The sequence below is a fragment of the Castor canadensis genome, chromosome 11 (assembly GCF_047511655.1).
Source record: "Castor canadensis chromosome 11, mCasCan1.hap1v2, whole genome shotgun sequence".
Lineage (NCBI taxonomy): Eukaryota > Metazoa > Chordata > Mammalia > Rodentia > Castoridae > Castor > Castor canadensis.
The window spans coordinates 21,852,378-21,870,094 of NC_133396.1; the positions used below are offsets into that span (position 1 = coordinate 21,852,378).

At 44.2% G+C, this 17,717-nt stretch overlaps 1 protein-coding gene across 3 annotated transcripts in view; it reads left to right on the plus strand.

Moving 5' to 3' along the window:
• The window catches only part of Prkca (protein kinase C alpha), a 405,865-nt gene that overhangs the window by 379,903 nt on the left and 8,245 nt on the right, over positions 1–17,717 (plus strand). For all 3 annotated transcript variants that reach the window (XM_020165212.2, XM_074045803.1, XM_074045802.1), the window contains 2 exons: positions 5,935–6,042; positions 7,677–7,817. In XM_020165212.2, the coding sequence (XP_020020801.1) occupies positions 5,935–6,042; positions 7,677–7,817 (249 nt within the window). The remainder of the gene's footprint in view (positions 1–5,934; positions 6,043–7,676; positions 7,818–17,717) is intronic.

Here is a 17,717-nt window from a genome sequence, read left to right on the forward strand (position 1 = left end):
CAATGAAGAGAGAGCAAGAGGACAGTTACAGAGACGGTTTTAGGACCAGGTCTGGAGGTGGAATGTATCATTCCACTTAGCTGCAAAGTTAAGGGGTGGGCAGCAGAGCTTTTCTGAGAGTTCGGCCAGGAGAAGCAGGTTTGGTAAGCACCTAGCAGGTGTCTGCCTTTAAACCTAAAAAAGGCAGCTTTTTATAGTTCCCAGAACACAAGTATTAGTGCTGAGGACTTTGACCTCCATAGCCAAAACCCTAGTAAAAGAGAATGGATAGAAACACTATGCTAAGAACAGAAACACCACCAAAGAAATCTGTGTTCCTGGAAGCAGAGTCTCATTTCTGACTTCTTGCATCCAACAACTCATTTGTTTATTTATTTATTGAATGATCACTGTGTGCCAAGCAATAATAGTGAACAAAACAGACAAAAATCCTTGTCGTCATGAAGCTTATGGCTTAGAGAAGGAAAGCGACAATAGACTGGTTAGATAAAGAAATATATGACATGTTAATGATAAGCTAAGAGGAAAAAAATTAAGCAGGAAAAAGAAAAGTGTTAGAGGAGGGTTGAAATTTTAGCTAGGATGGTCAAGAAGGGCCTCATATAGAGGATAAAGTTAAATCCAAAAGGGAGTGTGTGTGGTGTGTGTGTGTGTGTGTGTGTGTGTGTGTATGGAGGAAGAACATTCCAGGCAGAAGGAACAGCAAGTGCAAAGGCCCTGAGGTGAGAATGTGTGGCCTTGTTTAAGAAATGAAGGGGACTCCACCCATGTGGCTGGAGCACAGTGAGCTAGTGGGAGTAGGAGGCCTGAGGTCAGAGAGGAAGAGATCCTGTGGCCATGTGAGCATAGGGGTCATTGCAAGACCACTGGCTTTCACTCTGGGATGGGAAGTCATTGGTGACCTCTTCTCTGTATCTGTCATTATATCTCATATTCCTTAGGTACTAAAACAGTCACTAGATGTGCAAGGATTTAAGATCCTAGCCTATGTTTGGCCATCATTTCTCAGTGGTGTTAAGACTTGATTAACATAAAAGAATGGTTTGTTTGTGTATTTATTTAGGTTTCCCCCTCAATCTAGGCATTCTTCTTAGGCTGACTATCTCAGTGTACAAACTGGGAAAAGCAGGTTATATGCAGTTGCTGTCAGTGAGACCCAACTGGGCAAACACAGGTTGCCTGCTCCTGAAGTTCATTTCCCACTCCTTAAAACTTTGACAATAAAATTTACTGTGAATTACCAGCTCCCTTCATAAAGGAACAAGGAGCCAGGTTCCCCTCCTTGATCCTACTTGAGTGCTCAACTCTTAAGCCCAGAAAACAAACTCTGCCTTCATTAAGAGTCCTATTTGCATACACCAGCAAGTGAAATCAGCTGGGCAAAACCTTGCCCTTCACAAGAGATAGCATGTATCCTGTCGCTCTTTACTGGCCAGTAGAAGACTGAGGTTTGAGAACTCAGTCTACAGCAAAGTCCTCCCTCTCCCTCCTCCCTCCCTGGCACCTGGCAGCCTTCCCCTTTAGCCTTCCTGGCTGCATTCCCTAAACGTAGCTCAGGGAAGCCCACTCCAGGAAGCAGGAAGGAGGTTCTATTCTGAATTTCTACCTGCCTCAGGCCTTATTTGCACACTGGCCCTGAGACATGCCTAAGCTTTCCTGAAGAGTCTCCTCACCTTGCCCATGTCCTCTGCAGAGCCAGGCCCCTGCTCCCCCACACACCTAGGGTCCCATAAACATTTTGGAATGATTCCGTGATTTTCCACCCACTTCTCAGAGTCAGTTAGCTTGCCTTGTATGTATCCCTAGAAGTCTTCGTAATCTCTACTGAGAATGGTGATAGTCTTGAGGAAGCAAAGCTGACAGGCGTGCAGCACGATGGTGCAGTGGTGGGCACAGGTAACAGCCTTTGATCCCCTAAGTCTTCACCTTGCCACCTGCATACATAGCACGGTACCATTCATAACCCCTCCTTCCTCTTCCTTGCTGCCTCCTCGATGCCAATTTACATGAATTCCTAGTAGATCTGTAACTCAGCCCAAAAACGATAATGAAGGCTCCACCATGTAACCCAAATGCCCACAGCCCCTCAGGAGACCTCAGGGATCCAGGGAAAAGAATAGGTGCTGTTATTGAATAGAAAGATTAATTATGAAGTTGTTGGTGGGGTTGTGGTCTAAATTTTTCCTCCTTAACCACAGAGGGCTGAAGTTGAGCAGAAAAAATAGTTTATTACAATCTTCTTCTCATTTGGTTTATTTATTGTCAGCAGCCAAGGGGGTCATTAAGTATAAACATATAAAGAGCCTGAGTCTTCCTGGATTATTTGACAAGTACAATTGCTTTGAAGACATAAATAGTACTTACCCAGCACTCAGATGAGCATATTGCAGCTCTGAGTTCTCATGGTACTCGTCATAAAGGGATCAGCCCTCTCCTCTTTATGGCCTTTTCTGCCAGGGTTATTTACGTATTGTCTTCATTCCTGATGAATCAGTAATGGGTACTTTATCTCAGTAATTGAACTTCACCTGAATGGTCCCTGTTGTGTGAACTGCCCCATTCCCTTTCCCATCCCGGGTCTTAATGACCTGCAAATAAATATGGCAGAGTTCTAACCACTGCTTATTAGGAAGTGATTTAGGAATCACTGTGTACAATATGGGCTGTCACCCTACTTTGCCTGCTTCAAATCCACAAATTACATATTGCAAAAGTGAGATGAGGGTACAATCCGTTCAGAACCTTTCTATGCAAACGCGAGACTTGTGAATATGTAGCTTGGCTTGGAACATTATGTTCAGATTTGTAGAAATTAAAAAATAACCTTGGGAATGGGGGAAAAACAATCTAAAATGGTCATGTACTAAGCACCTGGGCAACACATTACCCACTGTTGTCCCCAGGCTAAGTAGTTGGCATTACTAGAAAGGAAAATGAATATAATTATAACCTGTCATCACTGACCTGCCTTCCACACCAAGGCTTGAGAGTAGGCAATTACCTGTAAGAAGGCTCCTGGGGTGAGCTGGAGAGACTTAACAAGAACATAATCCCACACATGAGACATTACTCTTAAGAAGTAATTCATATTAGAAAAAAATTATTTGCATAGAGATGTTTATGTGTATTGGCGATTAGAATGCAGCATGGTGAGCATTTGCTAATGTGCCCATGGACAAGTGCGTCACCTGTGGTGAGGTCCCCTCAGTGGCACTTGGCTCTGAATGAGAACACTGGTGGCTACTGAAAAAATATGTTTGCAACAGTCAGTGGAAGACAGTGAACTCCACTGTGGATTCTTGAAAGCCCAAGAATCCACATAAAAATAAGAGCAATTTTTTTGTGTAGGTGAAGGGAATGTTATGTATGCTATTTTCATGAGGTTCATTCTTCCCCCAAAAATATTACAAAATTTTAATTGAAAACAGAACTCTAGGGAGCTCTTCTGAATGTATGATCATTGCTACTATTCACCAAATACTTCCTGGCACGTGGTAGGATTGTACTTCCTGGTTCTCTCACAATGGGTGGGGGCTTCTGACTGGCTCTGACCAAGATCTGAGTGGAAGTCCTGCCCTTGTGGGCACCAAGAAGAGTTGATGATAAAAGTCCTCCTTGGACCCATGTAGACAGAGCCTAATCCCTAATACGACAATTTCCATGTCAGAAATTAGCCACGTGGGGGGCAGCTCACCTGTAAGGCTGGCTCTGTGCCTTGAGAGATTCAGGCACAGTGACAGGCCAGGGTCCTGCCCAGAATGTCCACCCAGCAGTGCATGGTCTTCATGCTATTTGGAGGGGAGGAAAGGCTGCACCTGCATTGACCTACTCATACTCTGATAAGGATTCCTGGGGAAGACTCACCGGAGTGACTTTGGAGCTTCTCTTAGCACTTGGCAGGAATTGTCTATGGCTCATTCCTGTTCTAGAACTCATGACCATCTTCATGGGCCTGTACAGTCACACCAGCCAGAGCTCAGAAGAGCTATGAATGTGATTTAATGCTCTGCTGCCACTATCTTGAATTTGGGGGCAGGGAGTAGTTCTGGAGTTTGAATTCAGGCCCTCTTGATAGGCAAGTGATCGGCCACTTGAGCCACACACCCCAATCTACAATGTTGAAATTGATATGTTTGATAAGGAGTGTAAGACCTGCAAAGTATGTGGCTGATTCTAGAGACCCTAGGAGATCACATTATGAGGTGTCACTTGGTGATCTGGGAGCAGAGCTTCTGCATGCCATAGAGGATGTGACCTCTGAGGGTTCAAAGTGCTTTGGCCTCACCTAGCTCATAGAGGGGTACAGGTCACAGCTGGAGCAGAACCCACACCATGTTTGTTTTAGTTCTGAAATCTCAGCAAAAGCTTGGCCACACTTCTGGATCACTTGTCAGGGAAAATGAGATGTTGTGTGGGTGTCATATAAGAGGTGTCAAGAAGAAGTAGAGTGCATAATATCAGGCCAAGAAGACACATTGGGATGGACAAGAGGCCTGGCTGCCACTGTAGCTCTTGGCCAGACTCACCCTACTCCCACCCCTGGCCTATCCTGTTTTGCTCTCTTGAGATGAAGGTGACATAGGTGGCCATCTGCTGCTGGCACTCCCTAGTTAACCTGCTGTGTGGCCCCTTAGGGGCCATGTTCCTTCTGTCTGTGGCACCATGCAGTGGCCGCTGTCCCTGCCTTGTTCTGACTAGTTCACAAGCAGGCTAATTTTAGTTCTCACCCACCTGCACACCATCGCCAAATTATACATTCTTCACACCAGGCACTTACAACTGGAAAAGAGGTCCGCTTATTTATATTTCAAGACAAAAAAAATATTGTGGCACTAGTCAGCCAACCCTCTACTTTCCCATACCTAGTACACAGGCAGAGATTTTATAGAGTTGCCATCTTTCTTTTGGGGTGTGTGACTCCTATTCCCTGACCCTACACCAGCCCCTGTTGTGTGTGTCAGGGCTCTCTGTCAGTGCTACCCCTTGATTTGCCTTTTCTGTACTAAGCTTAAGGTCAGCTGTGCCAAAGAAAGACATTAAAGAATTTCCCATAAGAATTTTCTTCCTGTGTGCTTGAAGAAAACCTTGAAGCACACCTTGAGCTTACCCTTGGCTCCTGGGACTCCTCACAGTCCTCCAAGAGGCTCCTCTGCCTTAATAATAACTGCCCAGTGCCCTTCCTTCAGCTCTTACTGGGTAGGACACACAGAAACCCCATGGTAGCAAATGGTGTGGTAACAGGTAAGCCACTTATCTGTGGACCTCCAGCTAAGACATTATAGAACTAGAATTCTGATCCATAGCCACCTGACTTCAAAGCCATGATGTCCCATGGTGCCACAATACCTCCTTTTCTCAGTGTGGTGATTGTGAACTCAGTAGAAGGGATAAGGACATGTCTGTGGAAGCTATGCCTCATCACTGCACATGTAGATGCTTGCTCCTTGTTGGGTCAGAAGGCCAGGTGTGAGCTCCTGGGTCAGGAGATGTCCTCTTTGTCCGAGTTCTGAGATTTCCTTCATCCAAATAAAGGCATTATGCATTCTCTACCTTCACCCCAACCTCTGAACACAAAGCCATCTGTGACCTAACTTGTTCATAATTAGATTGTTAGCACATAATTATAAGATTAATGGATTAATTATAATTTATTTGCAAATCATTAAAAACATTACCCAAAAACATTTTCCATAAAAATTGCTTTGGATTGCTCAGGGCAAAGTAATTAAAGGGACAGAGTTAAAAATGAATACACACAGTCACCTGCCTAATTAAAGATAATCAAATAAACCCTAAGTTAACTTAGCTAACCTTGCCACCAGCAGTGTGCCAAGCAACCTGGTCCTTTTGTCCTTGCTGAATCCGATATTCAGGTGCCATGTGAATAAATTATTTCTCCTAAATAGTTTCCTGTCTTTCTCTGATCTGGAATAGCCTCCATTTGATGGCGAAGATGAAGACGAATTGTTTCAGTCTATAATGGAGCACAACGTTTCCTATCCCAAATCCTTGTCCAAGGAGGCCGTGTCCATCTGCAAAGGAGTAAGTAGATTGGACTCCTTTTATAGTCATGGACGGACCAAGAGGGCTGATGGGGGATATTCCTTTTTTTTTTTTTTTTTTTTTTCTTTTTCTTTTTAAGACAGGATCTCACTCTGTAGCTCAGGTTGGCCTTGAATTTGCGTTTTTTTTTCTGCCTCAGCCTCCCAAGTGCTGGGGTTACGGGCTTTTCCACAGTTCTAAGAGAGATGCAGAAATACCACACATGCGTGCTGCTGCCTTTTGGTCATGGAGGGCTAGAGCTTGGTGACATGAAGGGCATAGTGGGACAGGTGAAGGCTGGAGAATAGACTCAAGTTGTGACACATCATAATATGCTTCCATTCCCAGTCCATTTCACGAAATTGTGGTGGGCCGCCAGACGTAATCACATATGCTCCTTCTCCTCTGTCACCCCACTTGGCATGACCTAGTTCTTTGTTCATTTCTCTGTTTTTGAGATATACATTCAGAAATGGGCACAAACCATCAATGTATAGATGAATGAATTTTCACGAAACAAATACACCATGAAATTGCTCCCTGGTCAAGAAACATAACTGCAGAAACCCCCTCCCATCTCACTTTATAGTTGCTACTGCACCACTGAGATAATCAGTACCTCCACTTCTAGCTACATGGATTAGCCTTACCCGTTGTGCACTTTGCACAGATGGAATCACCATGTGCCTGTGGACCTGACTTTTTTCACTAACATTACAGTTGTAATGAGAGCACATTACTAGGTGTGGTGTGGCTCCTTCTTTCATATCTTTGGGTGGTATTCACAGTGGGGGCATACTGCAGTCCATTCATCCATTTCTTTCTACTTTGGCCTGAGGCTGTTACAAATGGAACTGCTATGAACTTTCTGAATCCTGTATTTCGGTGAACATACAAATACAGTTCTTTTAAGGAAGTGCCTAGGAATGGAATTTCTGGTCACGACTTAAATAGTTTTTAATGATCAAGATTTAGGTTATAAATTTATTATCAGACTTACTAAGATGGAATGCAACGTACTTTTTAGCATTTTGTATTCAACAGTTTGTGAAGCACTTGTCACACAGGTGTTTCAAGGGTAAGGAAGCTGACAGATGGCTAAGGGCAAGGAGAACTGATTTTTGCCTTCAAAGAACTCAGTCAGTGTTTGCCTCTATGTTCTGCACCGGGCATGTTGAATTTAACTAGTTGCCTTCCATATTACAGCATGGATTTTCCTAACCCATGAATCTTTTGATAATATTTTGGTCCAGGCAATAAACAGGCATCTAAGGCCTGTTACAGCATTCTGTGTGATGCTGGCCTGCAACACTTCCAGCACTCACAATTTTTAATGATCATGTGCTTTAAAAAAAAAAATCAGATCCACAGGTAGAGTGATAGGTCTAAAACAGAATAAGAATTCTTCTTATTCCATTTGGGTTCAGATTGCTCCTCCTTTCCTTATCATGAAATCATCGTAGAAAGGCCACACTTGTCACAGTATATGTGAGTTTCTTGGTGAGTGTCCTGATCATGCCTGACACTGTCCAGGCAGCCCCACCTCCAGGGCTGGAGGCTCAGCCAGGCCAAGGGAAAGCATTGTCTCTGGGAAGCCAGTATTATCCAACCTTCTCTATTTCTTCATTTTCTAGCTGATGACCAAACACCCAGCCAAGCGGCTGGGCTGTGGGCCTGAGGGAGAGAGGGATGTGAGAGAACATGCCTTCTTCCGGAGGATTGACTGGGAAAAACTGGAGAACAGAGAGATCCAGCCCCCATTCAAGCCCAAAGTGGTGAGTCCTAAAGAGCAGTCTGTAGGTCTGCTCTGTCTCTCCAATTGTAGGCGTGGCCCTCCCACCCCTTTTCTCGAGAGCCTAGCCTCAGGAGGGAGAAGAAATGGCCAGGTACCAGCTCAGGACTGTATTCAATCCTAGAGTCTAAGCAGCCATCATTCCTGCTGACTTTGCAGAGTAAGGACACATGCAGGGACCCTGCATGCTTCTCACCCTCAACAGGACAGCCACAGAGTGCTCCAGACCATTAGAGACCAGATTAGGTCTGTGCTGGGCACTGGACCTGGGAATACCATACCCCACAGAGCTGTCCTCCTGGCAGGACTTGGGCCTCATGTCTGTCTCCAGCTTTCCTGGATCTGTCTTGCTCCAGAGGGAGCCTGAAGCATATCTTAAATCTTCACCCGCTTTATTCAGACTCTTGCTATGTGATTCCCACTTTCTTCTAATTTATTTAACAAACACTTTGTGACAGGCCCTATTCTCAGTGCTCTACCAATATTAATTCACTTAATCTTCCCAACACCCTTATGAGGTGGGTATTGTTGTCCCAAGTTTGCTGTTGAGAAAAGTAAGGCACAGGGAGACCAGCAACTTTTTGGAAGATGCATAGCTGATAGATGGTGGAACCAGAAACACAGTCTGGTCCTTTCCCACTGCACCACGACTATCTCAGTGACAGTCTTACAACTGGTTCTGATAGTTGTAAGTGACTAATGTGTGCCTTCTTAATATTTGTGTCTCTAAAGTGAGCATCCTTTAAGATTCCGACCTCCTCCCTGCTGGTTCAGCCAATTCATTCTCTGACAGATATCCAGATGAACAGGCCAAGGGTCCCTGGGGTAGCAGAGTTACTGACTGGGTAATACACAGCTTTGTTCTCAGAGCAGCACCTTCCTCAGATGTGCCTATGTGTCCTCTGCTCCTAGAATAGAAATGGGTGGTGAGCCCACTGAACTTTATTTTTCTAAAATAATTTTAGCACAGAATGAAGACAAACTAAAAACTGATCAGGTCAGTTGACTTCCTTTTGAATCATCCTTTCAAAAAGGCCTTCAGTATCCACCACCCCACCTCTCCTCACCTAGCCCGAGACCTGGGCATTCTCGGAGGGTCCTCTTCTTCAGGGTACAGAACCTGGCTGTATGGTTTGGGGAGGGGCAGGCATAATGTTAAATGGCACTGCAGATAGATGCCTCAGCACAAACTTCTGTCAGGGGCTTTCTTTGTTCCCTTCTGCCTTTTGTCTTTTTTTGTCTGCTCAAATTAAAAATGTGAAAGCAGGCAATAGCATCTTAAACACGGGAACAACACAAAGACACACATGGACCCTGCTTTAAGGGTTGAGAAAAGTAAAATTACTTGTAAGTTGCTTTCCAGAAATAGATGAGGCACAGCAAAGCAAATCATAAAACACACTTTTCTCTATTTATTTTTACCTTGCTTTCAGAAGAAAATGCTTGTTTTCAGAGTCTCCCACTTGTCATAGGTACTTGTCCCTAAACTCATATGTAGGGAAAGCCAGGGTTGACAGTCAGCCAGACAAGAAAATGAGCTGTTCCCTGGGGGCCACAGGAGTCACTGGAAGCAAAGTGGTTCCCATGGCAGGCAGCTGAGGCAAGAACAGTATTTGCTTATTTTTTTTTATTCCTGAAGTGTTGTTATTTGTTTTGACTGAGTGTTGGTTAAAATTAAAAGGAAGAATAAATTGTATTTAACTGTGAAGAAACAACCCCCAAACTCACAAACAGAAGCAGAACTCCTGGACAAAGACCTTAAAGCTGGAGGTTTTATGTGGACGCAATGCTTGGGAGAGAGCCCTGCCCAGAGAAGGGAGCAAGTTCGTCATCTGCCCACAGTGAGACTCTTCTGCCGAAGAACCTGTACCCAAGGAGGAAGGGGCCAGAAAGAACGCAGAGGGCAGGTGATGAGCCACAGGGGAGACACAAATGGCAGAAGAAGTCAGAAGCAAGTGGGGTTAGACATTTTGTTTTGTGACAAAACAGAAGAAAGTCAAGGACAAAGCAAGAAGCGGGGGGAGTTCTGGTCCCTGGGAGGGCAGCAAAGAGCCACCAGGAGCTGTTTTTCCTAGTCCTTCCACACCATGGGCATAGAGTAGAGCTGCCTCCTAATCTCAAATGAGGGCCGTTTCATGCAAGGGCACCTATGATGTCACTGTGTCATGAGGCCCCATGCTGGAGTGGAAATACCAGGCCAAGAACAACTCAGTGGTTAAACAGGACATGAGTGAAACAGGAAAGCAACCTCAATCCAAGCTGCAAATGCACTGTGGTGAACACAGGCAGCAGGGAGAAAGTGCTGTGGCTTCCCAGCTTCCTCAGCAAAGTAGAGTTCCCTAATCCAGAGCTTCTGAGAAGCCAGAAGAGTCTATAGATAAAAAAATCACAGAGCCGAGTGGTTTTGTTACTGCAAAGAGGGATGAGTAACATCGGCCTCACTGCCTCTGCTGGAAAAATATCCTGAGCCTTCCAGAGCCTCTCACTTCCTTACGTGACTAAGGGCCCCACCTGTGAGTGGCTTCACCACCTTGGCTGATGACTTTGGTGAAGTTTACCTGGTGGATGTCTAGCAAGTGCTGGTGAATCAGTTTCCCTGAGATTTACAGGGTTAAGGACTGACTACTAGATGTTCTCACACACACTGATCCTGGTTCTCATGGGATCAAGCCTTTGCTTATTGTAAAATACCAGCTGAAGAACTTCAGGGCTCTCAGTTATTGGCTGGCTGCTTCTAGAGATGTAAACTGTGCTTGCAGAATCAGGAGTCTATCATTTTCATTTTCATTTTTATTTTGAACCTCTAAAACAGGATTATTCCAGAATTACTGACCTCTTGCAAGAGGGTAGAGGTATTCTATTTCTGAACAGCCACTGGGCTTATCCAGAAGAATTAGGGTTCCCACAGTATGCAACCTGCTTATCATCTTTCTGGCTACCAAAGTGACATTGGTAAAGTTAACCTTTAGACCCAAGTGCCATGCAAAAAAATGCACAAAATGACACTTAACAGTGCTGTGATCCATCAGGAGTCCGCACAGGACTCTCTGTCTCCCAGTGATACTAAGGTGAGGACCTGCAGTGCACAGCCTGTGCCATGGATTCTGTGTGAGTCATTCATTCAGGAGAGCAGAGCAGGGAGAGATGGACACATCCAGTATGCAGGACCTTGGCCACCTTGCCTGACAAATCTGAAGGCTCAGAAGCAAGAAAAGAACCTGTCCTGTAGTGGCTCATAGTGGAAGGGACCAGTACTGGACAAAGCCATATCTGTCCCCAAAAGGTCACTATGTGCTATTGTAAAGATAGATGATTTTTCTGGAAAACAGATGGATGTCTTGGCAGGGTAGAGTTTTTCATGTGCTGGTTTATTTTGTAAAACAAAAGCAAAGACCAACCAGCTGTGCTATCCTGTCCTGTCCTGTCCTGTCCTGGAGATAGAACTGCCATGTGATTGTCTCTCCAGATTCTTTCTGAGAAATGCAGTGTGAGCTGGGTTAGGGATTATCTCAAAGAAACAACATAGAGGACCCTGCTCCACAGACAAGGTGCATCAGTTCAGCTTTTACCTGATGCTCCCTGCAGCAAACCTGAGTCACTGAAAGGAAGCCCATCAATATTTGGAAGGCTCCATGTAAGAAAATGCTGTTGTAAAAGAGATGTCACCTCTGATTCATGTTCAGTTACAGAAGGAGAAATGGGAGTGTCCAGTTGCCTCCCATAGTGTCAGATAGCCAAGGAGGTACCATGCAAAGGGCAATACAGCCAGCCTGCTTGGCCACCTGACACTTGCCATGAGCAGGACAGCTCTTCCTTTCTGTTTTGCCTGGAAAATGAAAACTCCAAGGTTCCAATCATTGTCACTTTGACTTTTGAAGACTTTGTTCCTGGTTTATTATTTATGTGAGTAAAATGACCAAGAGCTGTCTTCAAATTTCCATCATCCTGCCTGGGATGACTGGCAGCTTATACAGATACTGAAAGTGTAAAGTTAATTGATTTTTCATTTTTTAAGTCTATCCGTTGGCACCGAGGAACAGAATGGTTAGTTCACAGGCAAACCAGAAACAGTCACTGAATGTTAATGGTTATTAGAGAGGAGAAATTAATCCATAACATTAACAGCTAGAAACATTCCAGAGTCCCAGGCAAGCAGAGCATTTTGAAAATGGGCTGTCTTTCATAGGTGACCCTCCTTGGGAGGGTTACATCAAGGAGAGAGGAGAAAAATAGAATGATTTTCATCAGGACACCGCCATCTTTGCATCAAGAACCAAAGAGAGGGCTGGTGGAGTGGCTCAAGTAAGTGGCAGAGAGCCTGCCTAGCAAATGTGAGGCCCTGAATTCAAACCCCAGTCCCCCACACAAAAAAAGAACCAAAGAGAAGAACACTGAGAACAAACGCAGGTACCCTCTTCGGGGGAAGGCACAGTCCGGAGCCTTTCCCAGTTACTATGAATTCCTCATTTCACAGTGCCATTAACTTGAGTTTAATGATGGTCTCATTATCAAAGTTGGTGCAGTTCTTTTCTAAAAAACCACTTTGAAATTATTTTAGTTTCAGACTTGTAAAAGAGTTGGGGAAATAGTATAAGGAATTTCTATGCTCCCTACTCAACATTCCCTAAACATTAACATTTTACCAGGCTTGCGTTCTTCTTTTTCTACTCTCTTTCTGAGCCCATGTGTATAGACACACACATACACTTCTCTGAGCCATTTGAGAATAAGTTGCCGATGTAATGCCTCTTTACACTTAAATTCTCTGCATATTTGCTAAACATAAGGACATCTCACAGTACACTGTTCTTTTAATAATGACTCTGTAAAGTTACTTCTACAGAGCAGCAGCAATCCAGGTGAAGGAGGAGGGGCCCTGCAGAGACTACCTTTCTAACTGATAGAATCCCGTGGGCAGATCTAATCAGTTCTCTTGAGCAATAGGCAGATTCATTCTCTTCGCCTTTCCCCTGAGCCGGTAACAGTGATACTAATTAAAATTGAGATTCTCAAGACTAGGGGAGCTTTGTTGATAATATAAAAACACTAACCAGCCTCGGAGATGAGAACAAATCATATCACCGCATATTTGGGTTTGATTTACGCCTTTAAACTAGTCTAGGACAGCATCTTTTACTTAGTGAATTAGAAGCATGCAATTTTTCCTAGTTTTTGATAATTACTCTTCCAAATACTTTTCCACTTGGAAGAGAAATTGGAAGGCATGAGGCATTGTAGATAATAATCAATATTTTAAAAGTAGCATTACTGCAAACCTCAGAGCTTCCATGATAAGGGATGGCATAAATACAGACCCTGCCTACCTCAAGTCAAGTGAACTGACAAGTTCCTATTGTGTGAAGTGAGGCTCCCTGACGATAATAGTCTTGAAACTATCACTGCTCTTGAAAATGAAACCTTAAATCCTCTAAAGCCAGCCATCGATGCAAAGAAAGGCCAAATGGAGTGCATGTTTTCATTCCATAGAAAACTGCTCATGATAAGCCAGAACTTTCCCCTCGTATATGCATGTCTCTCATACTGCAAGAATGCACTCATTGTGGGCTTATATCTTGGGTCTATTTTAAACTTACGCATAAAGTCAGCCTCCCTCTGAACAGCATTGGCCATTTCTGACACAAGGCTATAAAGACAGTAAGTGAGACGAATGTGTTTTGTGTCCAAAACAAAGCCCTTCTCCCATCCCTCACCACAAGGAATGTTGACAGGAAGTCCCAATCCTTTTAAAACAATCATTATCACTAAAACATTATCTCTATATGCGAAGCATAGAGAAAGATATAAAAGGAATGTTATCTCCCCCTCCCCCATCTTTTCTGTAACCTTCCAGAAAGTTAAATGCGTGTATAAACATATACATAAGGGCTGGGGGGTGTAGTTTAAGTAGTAGAGCATTTGTCTAGCATTCACAAGGCCCTGAGTTCAATTCCTAGTGCCAAAAAAAAAAAAAAAAGACGCATGTGCATAAATGAGGTTAGAGGGTTGTACATGTTTTGCATCTTACATCTTTCCCATAAACATTTCCCATCAGCTCATGGGTTCATGGCATTCTTCACATAGCCATTCCCAGTTCTTGAGTTCCAAGGCCAGGAACTGACTGTTCTCCAAAAATCCTCTCCTCTATCCGTTCTTATTCTCCAGACTTTCTGTACCAAAATGCACTGGCTTCAGTGGGCATCCAGGCCTTCGGTGAGCACGTTTCCAGAAACTTGGGTGATTAAATGAGCAAACTAATCTCACTTTTTAATCCTTAACCAAGTGCTCCTGCTTGCGTTGGTGCTGCACAGAGACCATTCCCCAAGCATGCTGGTCTTCATGGGAGGGGCAGAGCCATAACCAAAAGCCCTCACTGGAGGGTTCTGTAGTGTGGACCTTACCCCGAGGGAGTGCAAGGCAGAGTGTGCCAGCTGGTTTCTGCTGTTGGTTATTTAACTTAAACTAAAATAGTTTATACAATCATAAATCAGGGAACTATGTAGACAAGGGTGATCTCACTGACACACCCACTATAGCACAATTCTGTGGATTCCCCACACACTGGAAATTGAAACATGTGAGGGTTCCCTTAAACCAAGGACACCCTGCCATAGCTAGTTACTGTGAGGGACCTTCCCCACCTTTCTGTTTCCTTCTTCTGTACTTTTGCAAAACTCCTTTGTGCTTTAGTAGTTCTGCATTCTACCCACTCTTCTGCATTTTGTCTGCATTTTGTCTTGCTTTCTAATGGCCATTATTTTGGGGCTTCTCATGATGGTGAGGTTATATTCCACATGACTGAGACATTGAGCCAAAGGGCAGGCTTGAGAACCACATGCATTTTGTTCATGCCTACTGGCCTCTCACAGGTAATAACCACAGGTGAGAAGCCAAGCTCTGCAGCACAGTTCTCCTTGTGCCCTCTCACAAAACACCAGGGCTTGGTGTGGGCTGCTTGCTACATAGGTAGACAATGGGGAACATTACAACTCAGCATCCACCTAGAGTGGGCATCATTCCATGCTTTGCAACATCTCTACCCTGCCTGATTTCTCCTGAGTTCATTTTATTAATTGGTAAGTTTACCAAATGGGTAGGAATATCAAAAACGACAAAGGAGTTAATTCTTTATTTCCAAAATAAGGAAGAGGAGGTAGATTACTAACATTCGTTCATCCTTCAAATGTTGATTGCATGCCTTTTACACTCTGGGTAACTGCTACGCATGTTATGCCTTAGTTCGATATCATGCCATATTGTTTATAAGGATCTCACACCCGCTGGTTCCCTTGGTCCTCACAACAGCCTTGGAAGGTCACATCCCCATTTTGCCTTTATGGAGAGATGCATTGATCTTCCCAAATCTATACCTAGGGACTTTTGATCTCTGGTTTGGTCCTTTGCTCCACTGTGTCCCCTGCTTTCCTTCCAGTGTTGACACACCATGTGGTCTCAGGGAGACCAGGGGTGCTTGCCTGGGCTCATACACTGATCCCATCAGGTCTGGACTGCCTGCTGTTGCCCTCTTCCCTTCTATTTGCCCTGAGCAATACATCCCAGCTGGCAGAAGCCTTCATTGGTGAGAGGTACGGGCGGTCTTTAGAGGAGAAGACTATGCACTTCCAGCCCAAGGGTTTTGCTTACAGGCTGCTTATGCCTAGAATCCTGAGACTGTCATGGAGGCTGTCCTTCAGTGGCTGTGGTAATAACCTTCCTGCTTCATCCCTGAGAAATGTTGGGAGGATGTCTGCAGTTGGATTAGCTTCATGTGTCACTCACTGTCTTGCTCATCCACGGGTACTGTTAGGTATCCCCATAACCCTTTTGTCTCTGTTCCTCTTCTTGCTCCCTACTCAGCAACAAGATGGCACCTGAGGCTCACTACCCATCAAGCTGATGGTTGTAAGTTTGGACTGTCGGCAGCAGACAAACTTTTTTGTGCATTGAGAATTCAGTGGCTTGATGAATCCATTGTTTGTCTTTTCCTCAAGGCTCCAGGGAGCTCTACTTTTCATGATCCTGTACTGTAGGTACTGCACGTGGTAACGGGACTATTGCAGAACTCCACAAGTAGTCCAATTTTATCTAAAGGAAATTGTCTATTTCCGGGCCTGATTTTGATGAGAGGTGCCAAGGGTTCATTTTTAAAACATCAAGAGACCCTCTCTGATGGAAAAATAATTGGTTTTATTTTTACAATACCAAACTTGTGGTAAAGTCGTCATGCTTCCCCAGGCACCTTTGTTGAGAGAAGGAGGCTCTTCCTTCTGGTATGATCTCCCTCCAGAGATCATAAATATAAAGCAACATTTTGAGGCTTGGATCAAATGTGATCCTCAGATTCAGCCTCCAATTTTCCCAGGGCTGTCTTCCTCATTTCTTGCTGAGATGCACTCCTGACCCCTTTTTGTCCTGTGGCTGGTGTGACTGGGCTTCAGTGGTTCAGGTTTCACTCTGTGCCCTTGGCCTGCCCTTGCCTCTAGTCTCTCCACCTAAGTGAACCAGTTTAAGAAAAGCTTTCCTTTGTTAAAATGTAATTTCATTCTCATTCTCTTTCTCTCTCTCTCTCTCTCACTCTCTCTCTCTGTCAGGGAAAATTCCAAGGAGATTTAGAGTGAGAAAGAAGAGGAAGGTGTTTCTGTGGTGAGCAGTTTTGAGACCAACGGTCGCATTACCATTCATTATGATCACAGAGCAGCGATTAGACTGATCTGGGCTCTGATTTCCCCTTAGAGCTGCAGTCATCAGCACTGTCATGGCATGAGGCTTCAACCCAAGAGGTTTTGTGCCCCCATTTATTACAATACTTGGCTTTATAAGCAGTGGAAACCCTTAAGAATAACCCTTCTTGGGACACAGCTGTAGAATTTGATCTTAAGTGTCCATCCCCATGCTTCTCAGTGTTAATGGCTTGTAGTTCCCTTTTTAAACTTTGAGAAATCTCCTTTTAGTTTTCTTTTGATTTTTCTTTGGCAGTAATTCATGGGTTTTGGAAACTGATTTGTAATACCATAAAGACAGTATTCAAAGGAAAGGGTCACACCTGTGCAATCTTTTCACAGAACAGTTCAATAAATCTACCATATGTGTATAGATGTCCAGACAGGGCAGACAGGACATTTTTCCTTAGCTAGCTTGGCTCTTCCTTGTAGGGACTCACATTCATTGTCTTTTCCCAGACATGCCTAATTGCTCTTCTTTGCATGGTTAGTGAGTATCAAGAGAAGCCAGTGATGTCTTATAAAGGAAGCACATATTCCAACCTCTGAGCACATCACAGAGGATCAATTCATCAGGTTCTCAAGGGGGCATTTTCCTCAGAGACCACTCTCCCAAGGCTGTAGCACTTGCTTACACTGTTTTTGCTTTGAGCTTCTGTAGCTTCTCCATTCTCTACTCTCACGTATGACTTTTCCTGCTTTATTTCCTTTATTTGGTCCTTACATTTGACCTTAGGACCAACTCAGCCTCACATTACAATCTGGATATATCCCAGGGTTTCTCAACAGCAGCACCATTGACATTCTTAGCTAATAATTAATTCATTGTGGGGAAGGGGCTGTCCTGTGCATTTTAGAATTTTTAGCAGCATCCCTGGTCTCTACCTACTGGATGCCAGTAGCACCCTTTACCCAAATCCTAACAATAGAAAGTGAGCCCCCCTCGGGGGCAAAATATTAACAACTGGTATAGGGAAAGGAGGGCTATTTCTTTAGCTGCTTCCATTGTCATAGCAGTATCTGAGTGTTGTACTCCAGCAGAAACTGGTATCCATTTGTTTATCTAACTGATGAATCAAATACAGACTCCCAATTAAGTCCTGGGAAGAAGCAGTGTGCCCTTATTTCCTTCTTGAAGAGCCTTTTTCAATAGTCCAGAATAGCCT